The sequence below is a fragment of the Sander vitreus genome, chromosome 16 (genome assembly GCF_031162955.1).
Source record: "Sander vitreus isolate 19-12246 chromosome 16, sanVit1, whole genome shotgun sequence".
Lineage (NCBI taxonomy): Eukaryota > Metazoa > Chordata > Actinopteri > Perciformes > Percidae > Sander > Sander vitreus.
This window is the reverse complement of record NC_135870.1, coordinates 2,279,371-2,289,981: the sequence shown is the minus strand read 5'-3', so window position 1 is coordinate 2,289,981 and position 10,611 is coordinate 2,279,371. Positions and strand designations below refer to the sequence as shown.

General features: G+C 46.5%; 1 protein-coding gene across 1 annotated transcript in view; it reads left to right on the top strand.

Moving 5' to 3' along the window:
- The window catches only part of wdr45 (WD repeat domain 45), a 12,672-nt gene extending 2,764 nt beyond the window's left edge, over positions 1-9,908 (top strand). Inside the window, exons 4-11 of the mRNA XM_078271839.1 lie at positions 659-763; positions 1,209-1,314; positions 1,425-1,519; positions 2,647-2,726; positions 3,339-3,547; positions 8,123-8,224; positions 8,327-8,472; positions 9,459-9,908. Coding sequence (XP_078127965.1) covers positions 659-763; positions 1,209-1,314; positions 1,425-1,519; positions 2,647-2,726; positions 3,339-3,547; positions 8,123-8,224; positions 8,327-8,472; positions 9,459-9,568 — 953 coding nt within the window. The 3' untranslated portion in view covers positions 9,569-9,908. The remainder of the gene's footprint in view (positions 1-658; positions 764-1,208; positions 1,315-1,424; positions 1,520-2,646; positions 2,727-3,338; positions 3,548-8,122; positions 8,225-8,326; positions 8,473-9,458) is intronic.
- The last annotated feature ends 703 nt before the right edge of the window (positions 9,909-10,611 follow it).

Here is a 10,611-nt window from a genome sequence, read left to right as displayed (position 1 = left end):
TTTTCTGTTGTACAACTAAAACTACTTTTGAACGTCCACATGTTCCACCAAAACAAGCTCCTTCCTGAGACTATTTAGCAGAGGCACCGTGGCTCCGTCCGGAGCTTAGCCCCGCCCACGATGATTGTGATTGGTTTAAAGCACACGCGTCAAACTCAAGGCCCGCGGGCCAAATCCGGCACCTTGCTAATTTTAATCCGGCCCCTAAATACATTATGGTTCACAATACATTTTGGCCCAAATACTTTGTCACTTTTCACGTTTTTTTTTTTACATTTTTCTACGCTTTTTCCAAACGTTTTTGGCATTTTCTTCATCATTTTTGTCAACCAAACTATAAGATATTTGACTTTTCCCATGACATAAAAGCAATGAACTATATGTCCGGCCCTTGATGTGATTCTCATTTTCTAGTGTGGCCCTCTGGGAAGTTGAGTTTGACACCCCTGGGTGAAAAAATGCCAATAAACCAGAGCACGTTTTTCTCCCGTCCCAGAATGCTGTGTGGACTAGCCAGACCTTCCTCCGCAGCGCTGTGGAGGAGGGTCTGGCAATGCGGGACTACTTTTACGTTCCCATGCAGACAGGATTTGTTATTCCCGGAGAGGTGGTGTGAATTAAATGTACCTTTTTTGTGTGTTTGTATGTTTTTGTCCAGACCACGAGCAGATTGGCAGCGTGGCGTCGTGCTCCATGTTACATCGATCCAACCTGCTGGCCTTAGTTGGAGGAGGAGTCAACCCCAAATTCTCAGAAATATCTGGTCAGTTGCATCTTAATACAACACTCACACGACTACCCAGACGGAGATACCCATCTTGTGAAGTTTTACGTGATAATCCTGTGAAGTAAACCGTGTTTTCAAAAAAGTCCTGAGCACTTTTTTTTAAACGCCACCGCCGACTTCTTTCGTCTTTTCGAAGTTGAAAAAAGTTAAACTGGGGGGGAAGCCCTACGTCAAGTGCTTTGACAGCCGACCAATGACAAGCGGAGTAGCCAGACCTGTCGTTTCCACAACAACAGGACAAAATGGAGTCGGGCACAGCGTGTTATAAGATATGACCAGGTGCTCTCTCTCTCTCTCTCTCTCTCTCTCTCTCTCTCTCTCTCTCTCTCTCTCTCTCTCTCTCTCTCTCTCTCTCTCTCTCTGATACAGACAGATTCCTGTTTTTTAAACCCAGCCCTAATCATAACCGTTTTGATTTCAGTGCTGGTCTGGGATGACGCCCGCGACTCCCGAGAAGCCAAAGACAAGCTGGTTCTGGAGTTCACCTTCACCAAACCGGTTCTAGCTGTCCGCATGAGGCACGACAAGTAAGTTGACTCTTACCGCGCCGGCACGTTGTCCCTGTGCTGCCACATTCAATGCAAGTATCATACGAGTCTAGAAATGTAACTCGTCGTCTTTTGGGTTTCTTTTTCAGGATCATCATCGTGTTAAAGAACAGGATCTATGTGTACAGTTTTCCAGATAACCCTATTAAACTTTTTGAGTTTGACACCAGAGATAACCCCAAAGGTAAGAAGTAGGGGTGTAAAAATCACACGTTTTACAGGGTTTTTACAAGTCTTAAGGCTCTGACACACCAACCCGACGGCCGACCATCGGACTGATCAGTCGGCTCCCGTCAGTCCAAAAAGTGCCTCAGAACACACCGAAGCGACGCTGACATGAGCGTACGTTCTGCCCGTGCGCGAGACGTAATACGTCTCCATAACAGCAGGCGGCGCTAATCTATATCGTCGTTTGGAATACAATCCGTATCTTACGAAAATAGTTCACCGAAACGTGTTTCTGAAAACATTTTAAGTGAGAAATAGGCCGTGCAGTTGCTGAATCCGTCTGGTTTTTAAATCGACAAAGGTCAGTTTGAAAGATTTCCGTCAGATTTTGAGAGCCGTTCGTCACGCTCATCCCGCTCGTCATTTCCGGGTTAGCGCTCCACCAATCAGATTGGTCATTTAGTCTGACTGCCCGCCTTCCGATTCAACACGTCAGATCAACCCAAATTAAAGCCGACGGCACGGAACGCACCGAACAGACTCGAGTCACCGACCTCGCCAGACTGTCCGACGGCCGATAATCAGGTTGGTGTGTCAGCGCCTTTAGGTGCAGCACCTGAGCCCTTTTAGTCAGCACTAGTCTTAATTTTCATACGTCCATGTAACGCTGGCTCTAATGGTCACTGAAATGTTTTTTCTTTTAATTCCGTGGTGTTGTAGTTCTTTCTTTCTTTCGCTCGTCCAAATATAACGTGCTGTATATGTACAGATCATTATCACTCTGTCGCTTTTGTTCAATTTGAATACATTTATTTACTTTTCAAGTACTATTGTGACTCAGCATTTCGTTGTACTTTGTCGTGATATAGGTCTTAAATGTGATTCATAAAAGGTCCTAAAAAAAAGTCTTAAATTTGACTTGTTGAAACCTTGAATAAAGGGCCGTCTTACAGACGATATGTATCACTTTGCATCGATACTATTGGACCGTGGACCTTTGAGTCGATACATCGATCCAGATCGGTGTATCGTTACACCTCTAGCAAGAAGCTCTTCTCTTGTTCTGCTGATTTTCTGCCATCATGACCTACCGTTTGACCTACCTACCTACTACTTTAAATCAATTTAACTTGTTCCTTCCAGGTCTGTGTGACCTGTGTCCCAGTCTGGAGAAACAGCTGCTGGTCTTTCCGGGTCACAAATGCGGCAGCCTGCAGCTGGTTGTAAGTCACAAACATTAAAAAGGTGCTCTAAGCGATGTCACGCGTTTTTTAGGCTACCACAAAAACACGCAGTCTCGGTGGCCAGGTTGGATCAGTGGGTAGAGCAGGCGCACATATACGGAGAGGTTGATGCCTCGACGCAGAGGTCCAGGGTTCAAATCTGACCTGTGATGATTTCCTGCATGTCTTTCCCCCCCCTTCTCACCTAGCTGTCCTGTCAAAATCAAAGGCAGAAAAGCCCAAAAAATTATCTTTACATTTTTTTTCAGAAAAAACACGGTCTCTGTAGACAGCCCAGGCTCCACAAACAACAAAAACAAACTGCGCCAACCTGCACCACCAAACGTAAACAGTCTTCAGCCAATAACCGACAAGAAGGATTTGGGGGTGGGGGTTGGGGGGGTTAGTGCGCGGAAGAGGGGGGGGACGGGATGAGGGGGGGGGGAGGGGGGAGCTAGCCTCGTTTTGTTTGACAATACTTCGAACGTCAACAAGAAGTGACGTCACCCAACATCTCTTAGAGCACCTTCAAGGAACAAAACGTCCTTCTTCTAAAGAAAATATACCAGCTGTCGGTCAAATCAGTAACGTGAAATGAATTGTTTTCTTCAGGACTTGTCCAACACCAAGCCCGGGACGTCGTCTGCTCCTTTCACCATCAACGCCCACCAGAGCGAGATCGCCTGCGTGGCGCTGAACCAGCCCGGCAGCGTGGCGGCGTCCGCCTCTCGCAAAGGGACGCTCATCCGCCTGTTTGACACCACGACCAGAGACAAGCTGGTGGAGCTGCGTAGAGGAACCGACCCAGCCACGCTCTACTGGTACACACTAACCGTGAAAACACCGCGGGCGCGTAAGCGCCACGTATAGCCCGCGAAGCGTAGATACGTGCAGCGTCCCAGTCACAAAGCGATCCTTCTCCTCTTGGCTCTCTCTCTCTCTCTCTGATAGAAAGAGACAGGATGAGTGGGGATTACTGTATCATGTGTGCGTGAAATAGAGGAGACGCCGAAACTATCGCTGCAGCGCGCGAGCTGACGCGCCCGGGATGAACGGACTGATTGAATAACATGGGCGCCGAAACAAAAATAGCTGCTCTACGCATACGTGACGCTTACGCACCCGGTGTGTTTTCACTGTAAGACTAGTGACTAGTGTTCTCCGTGCACCAAGTGGTTTCATCTCCAGTAGAAGAACTAATCTCTGTTTAAACTAACACGCCCAAACCTCATATCTCATACTGGACATAAACAGGAGGCAGCGTGGAGACTCCGCCCGCTGCTTGTAGTTGCCATGGTAACGTTAGTAGCTTAAAAGTCTCAGAGAACGAGACGTCGTGACCGATAAGACCCAAACAGGAGGAGAAACATTGTGTCGGTGTTAACCAAAGGTCTCCGTTTGCGGCCGTTGACACAACCCCGCAGATTCCAAACCAAAACTGGTCAGAAGAGTTTCCAAATGTCTCCGGTTTAGGGGCTCGGAAACACCAGAGCAGGGGGAATGAGAGGGGGGAAACACCAGAGCAGGGGGAATGAGAGGGGGGGGGGAAACACCAGAGCAGGGGGAATGAGAGGGGGGAACACCAGAGCAGGGGGGAATGAGAGGGGGGAAACACCAGAGCAGGGGGAATGAGAGGGGGAACACCAGAGCAGGGGGAATGAGAGGGGGGAAACACCAGAGCAGGGGGGAATGAGGGGGAAAACACCAGAGCAGGAGAATGGAGGGGGAAACACCAGAGCAGGGGAATGAGAGGGGGAAACACCAGGGCAGGGGGGAATGAGAGGGGGAAAACACCAGAGCAGGGAGATGAGAGGGGGGAAACACCAGAGCAGGGGGAGATGAGAGGGGGAAACACCAGAGCAGGGGGGAATGAGAGGGGGAAACACCAGAGCAGGGGGAAATGAGAGGGAGGGAAACACCAGAGCAGGGGGGAATGAGAGGGGGAAACACCAGAGCAGGGGGAATGAGAGCGGGAACACCAGGGCAGGGGGGAATGAGAGGGGGAAACACCAGAGCAGGGGGGAATGAGAGGGGGGAAACACCAGAGCAGGGGGAATGAGAGGGGGAAACACCAGAGCAGGGGGAATGAGAGGGGGGAAAGAGGGGGGAAAACACCAGAGCAGGGGGAATGAGAGGGGGGAAACACCAGAGCAGGGGGGAATGAGAGGGGGGAAACGTCAGAGCAGGGGGGAATGAGAGGGGGGAAACGCCAGAGCAGGGGGAACGAGAGGGGGGAACGCCAGAGCAGGGGGAATGAGAGGGGGGGTACACCAGAGCAGGGGGAATGAGAGGGGGGGTACACCAGAGCAGGGGGAAGTAGAAAATGCATTTCCTGCAGAAAATGCGTGGGAATGCTGAATTGCTAAAGCTAAACTGGATGAACAGCTAGTGATAAGTAGTGATAAGTAGTGAAAAAGTTTAAATCGTTTTAATAAGTATGAATTTCCTTAAAAAGTTAAAAGCTGACGCCAAACTGAACTGTTGGCTTTAAAAGTTCAACGATGCCATCGATGTTAAACATTGTGAGTTGTGAATGTATCTATTAAGTATGGAAGACTTACAAATGCTATGAGAAACGTATTAAAATGCAGAAATCGCTGCTGAAAAACTCGGAATTTGAAATGTAAAATAGTCAGTTGGAAGCTGAAGTGCATTACCTTATTAAGCTAAGAGCTGAAATACATTTCTAGAAAAGCTGGAAGCTAAACTGTAATACTGTCAGAAGTGGAAGTTCAAATACATTGACTAAAAAGGCTAAAAGTATAAATACTTTTTATTATCATCAGACATATCCATTGTGTGGAACAAACAAGCATGACCCTAAAGAGCTGAGAGGTATATTGACTAAAAAGAAGTAGGATATATACATGGATGAAATCACAAATTACGAGAGAGAGACAGAGAGAGAGAGAGACAGACAGACGGAGGGAGGGGGGGAGAGAGAGAGAGAGAGAGAGAGAGAGAGAGAGAGAGAGAGAGAGAGAGAGAGAGAGAGCGACAGAGACAGAGAGCGACAGAGACAGAGAGCGAGAGACAGAGAGAGAGACGAGAGACAGAGAGAGAGAGCGAGAGAGAGAGCATAGAGAGAGAGAGACAGAGAGAGAGCGAGAGAGAGAGCGAGAGACAGAGGCGAGGGACAGAGAGAGAGCGAGAGACAGAGAGAGAGAGAGAGAGAGACAGAGACAGAGACAGAGACAGAGAGAGAGACGGAGAGAGAGAGAGAGAGACAGACAGACGGAGAGAGGGGGGGAGAGAGAGAGAGAGAGAGAGAGAGAGAGACAGACAGAGAGACGGAGAGACAGAGAGGGAGAGAGAGGGAGAGAGAGAGAGAGAGAGAGAGAGGGAGAGAGAGCGAGACAGAGAGAGACAGAGGAGGAGTGGAGAGAGAGAGAGAGAGAGAGACAGACAGAGAGACGGAGAGACAGAGAGAGAGACAGGGAGAGAGAGAGAGAGAGAAGGAGGGAGGGAGAGACAGACGCGTGGAACGCCAAGGATATAGACTAATGTTCATATTACTGCCTGTAGTATTCAAGTTGACTGACTGTGAAAGTGTTGTCATGGCTACTAATGACCCGTGACTAAACGCCCTTTGATGTCTGTGACGAGATCTCTTTGATCAGCTAACGACTGCAGCACCTGCTGTTAATATGGCACACTGCAGCTATTCAGATACACTGAGATCGAGCTCTCAAATAAAGGCTCGGTCTGCTAAAACGATAAGTGCTATCAGTCAGATGACCTCATCTTGAGCACCACAAGGCCTTTCTGAACGTAATCATGATGAATTCATATGGATAAACTTAAAAATGTTGGCATATCAGTGATTTAAAAAAGTGGTTCGCTCTGCATTTCGCTCGGAAATGTGAAGGATCTTTAACAGGGGAGCGAACGGAAGAAGATTTGGAACGGTTGTCATTTGGAAGCTCGCCGAGCCAAAAGTATAAGTCATATCGCATAACTGAGCACATTGGCGGAAACTAGACAAAAATACCTACGTTATGATGTATAAATTGTGTATGACAAGTAAATATTGTGGGTGTGAGAGCAGTTTATAGAGCAAGGACAAAGAATTTTTTCGAAGCTCCACACTAATCTGTGACATCACTCACTCTGTTTAATCAATAAAATTTCCTGAAACGAACACTTTTTTTACAAAAACTGTAAAAGATATCAAAACACTGAGTACACCCTGAATACCTGAATATCTTGTGAACAGTTTAAAGTTTGAATCACATCTGTAAGTGAAAGAATGTAGGAGGAGATACATTTTGAAGCATAAGAGGATTTGAAGCCGGCTCTCATTGACTTTAATGTTAAAATAAAATGTTTAAAAGCTTAATATTTAAAAAAGTATAAATAGTAGAAAAAAGGTTGAAGAAGTCCCATCATTAGCTGAAAGAGCTGAAGATTTTAAAAGTTTAATGGTTTTAATAGCTGAACGTATGCAGAAGTTACGGAGAGCCAAAAAACGTACGGAATAATAAGAAGAAGCAGAAGCAGAAAAATAAAGAACAGGATAACAATAGTGGGAATGCTGCTGAATCAGCATTCCCACTAATGAGAGGGGGAAACGCCAGAGCAGGGGGAATGAGAGGGGGGAACGCCAGAGCAGGGGGAATGAGAGGGGGGAACGAGAGGGGGGAACGCCAGAGCAGGGGGAATGAGAGGGGGGAACGCCAGAGCAGGGGGAATGAGAGGGGGAAACGCCAGAGCAGGGGGAATGAGAGGGGGAAACACCAGAGCAGGGAGATGAGAGGGGGAAACGCCAGAGCAGGGGGAATGAGAGGGGGAAACACCAGAGCAGGGGGAATGAGAGGGGGGAACACCAGAGCAGGGGGAATGAGAGGGGGGAACACCAGAGCAGGGGGAATGAGAGGGGGAAACAAACACCAGAGCAGGGGGAATGAGAGGGGGAAACAAACACCAGAGCAGGGGGAATGAGAGGGGGGAAACAAACACCAGAGCAGGGGGAATGAGAGGGGGAAACGTAGCAGAAGATATTCCTTTTTAGACCAAAATGTAGCGTGTAAACTTAGCCTTAGACTTGGGAAAACACCCGTCAGAGCCTCAGAAGGCAGCAAGTAATGCATCCCGTAACACTTTGGTGGAGAGCCGCAATAGCAAACTGACGGGAGGCTTTTATTCTGAAGTTTTTATTCTGCATTTATCACAGAGGTAACAGGCTTTGTTAGTGGAGCAATTCTTCAGTTAAAACAACGACAGCGTCGAGACATTTGTTGTTTGTGAATCAGTTTAAATAACTGCAGAGGGGAAAAACGACGACGTTAAATACAAAAACTATTTCAGGGAATAGTCGAACAGAGAGAAATAAAAACACTAACACTCCTTTTAGTTCAGGCTCTGACAGTCCTTTGTTTTTTGGTTTTTTTTCCCAGCATTAACTTCAGCCACGACTCGTCGTTCCTGTGTGCCTCCAGCGATAAAGGCACAGTTCACATCTTTGCACTCAAAGACACCAAACTCAACCGCCGCTCTGCGTAAGTCCCACTGCTTCTAACCTTTTGCCTCTAAAACCACAGCTCAGACTTTTTGTTATTGAGTATTGATGTTGAATGTGTGTCTCTTTCTTTCTTTCTCAGGCTTGCCCGTGTTGGGAAGGTGGGCCCTGTGATTGGTCAGTACGTGGACAGCCAGTGGTCATTGGCCAGCTTCACCGTGCCGGCAGAGTGCGCCTGTATCTGCGCTTTTGGAAAGAACACGTCCAAGAACGTCAACTCTGTCATCGGTGAGCAAACACATATCACACATAACATATTAAAAAGGTCGCAATGTTCTTTCTTTGGTTGTTTAAGTGAAACTTGATCGAAATCGGCTTTCAATTGCGACTATCGAAATCAGATGTAGGCAGGGGCGGGGCTAGGAGGGGGGCACGGGGTGTCACCCGCCCCCCTGAAATATTATTTCCATTGGATCAGAGTGCTGTCACTTTGCTGCCTGTTCAGCCAATCTCTGCCTTTCCATTTGCTTAAATGGATTTATACTTTAAACACACATTGTATGGCATCTTTGTTGAAATTGTGAGGCCAGTTTAGTAGAAACATGTTGAACTCACTGTAGAGCAAATACATTGTGTGTTGCACTTTATTTCTGTTATGTTTCCTAATATCTGAAAACGGTGTGCAGCACGGCTTTCTTTGCTGACGTTTGAGGCGATCCGTTGGGATTTCCATCGGATCAGAGTCACTTGGCTGCCTGGTCTGCCAGTCAAGAGTGTTGGAAGCGTTTCCAGGCAAAATAGAATAGGAAAAGATGTTTATATGTCATTTTGACACAAATACATTTAATAACTGACATGTTGATGTTTGAAAGTCTCGAGGTTTTGACATAACTGCAGATATAAATGTAATTAAAAAAAATTATAAATAATTTTCAAATATTGCACCTGTCAATATAATATAAACAAAATATTCTGTAGCCTAATTTGCCGTCAATACTCAAATCAGAATATATTTATGTTTAACATGAAGTATACTACTGCTTGAGTGCAGTAAATCAGTGGGAAACATGAGTACAGATAAGGCTAGCAGCAGCAGCGCCGCGTCAGACACGTTTCTGGTGTGCAAAGACATAGAAAACGCCACGCAGCCGCCACGCAACAGAAACGCCACACTCACGCCACGCAGGCAGTGTGCAGGAGGCCTAAGACTCGAGCGCTGCTTGAAAAGAGAAACGGATGAGTTATGTAACGTTGTTTTGTCTGCTCGCCTGCAGCCATATGTGTGGACGGGACCTTCCATAAGTACGTGTTCACCCCGGATGGAAACTGCAACCGGGAAGCCTTCGACGTTTATCTGGATATTTGTGATGATGACGACTTCTGAAGGACGGCAAAGACGAGAGGACGATGACGAGGAGGAAAGGCGAAGAGGACAGCGGCGACGAATGAAAACGACCCAAGTTATTGATTATTGTTCTGTTGGGGAAAATGTCCCGGGACGGAGAATCAGAGACTTTATGCGGAGGCCGGTTTTTATAAGTGTGTTTGTAATCGGTGTTGTCTACAGTACGTAGCTGTGTGACTATAAATATAAAAACAGTTTTCTATTAGCCTGTAACTTTGTGTGCATCGTGAGTCTGAAACATTAGAAAGATTTGTTGTATTCATGAGGTTACAAGTGTTAAGTCAAACTGAAATTAAAATTAATTTTTGATAAGAAATCAGTATTTACATCCCTGGTTTTTGTTTTGACTTATTATTTCAACTTTGAGTTTGTTGCCGCTGACCTTCCGAAAGCACAACCAATGAGATAACAGCTGTTACGTAGCAACGGGAAATAGCATCCTTGCCACCCTCTATAACAAATACCTGTGCTTTGCTACCTAGCGGTGCGCAGAGAGCAAATCGCTTATGTGTAGGCGGCTTAAGTTTTATTAATCTGGAGGTTGTTAATAGCAGACTGTAAATCTTGAAAAAGCTGACATACAAGATGAAATTAACATCGGAGAGCTCAGTTGTAAAAAGTATGTAAGCGAAAGTAAATAACAGGGGGCCCTAACGTTGATCCTTGGACTCCTTTATTTAAGCGAAAGAGTAAATAACAGGGGGCCTAACGTTGATCCTTGTGGGGACTCCTTTATTTAAGCGAAAAGAGTAAATAACGGGGCCTAACGTTGATCCTTGTGGGACTCCTTTATTTAAGCGAAAGAGTAAATAACGGGGCCTAACGTTGATCCTTGTGGGACTCCTTTATTTAAGCGAAAGAGTAAATAACGGGGCCTAACGTTGATCCTTGTGGGACTCCTTTATTTAAGCGAAAGAGTAAATAACGGGGCCTAACGTTGATCCTTGTGGGACTCCTTTATTTAAGCGAAAGTAAATAACAGGGGGCCTAATGTTGATCCTTGTGGGACTCCTTTATTTAAG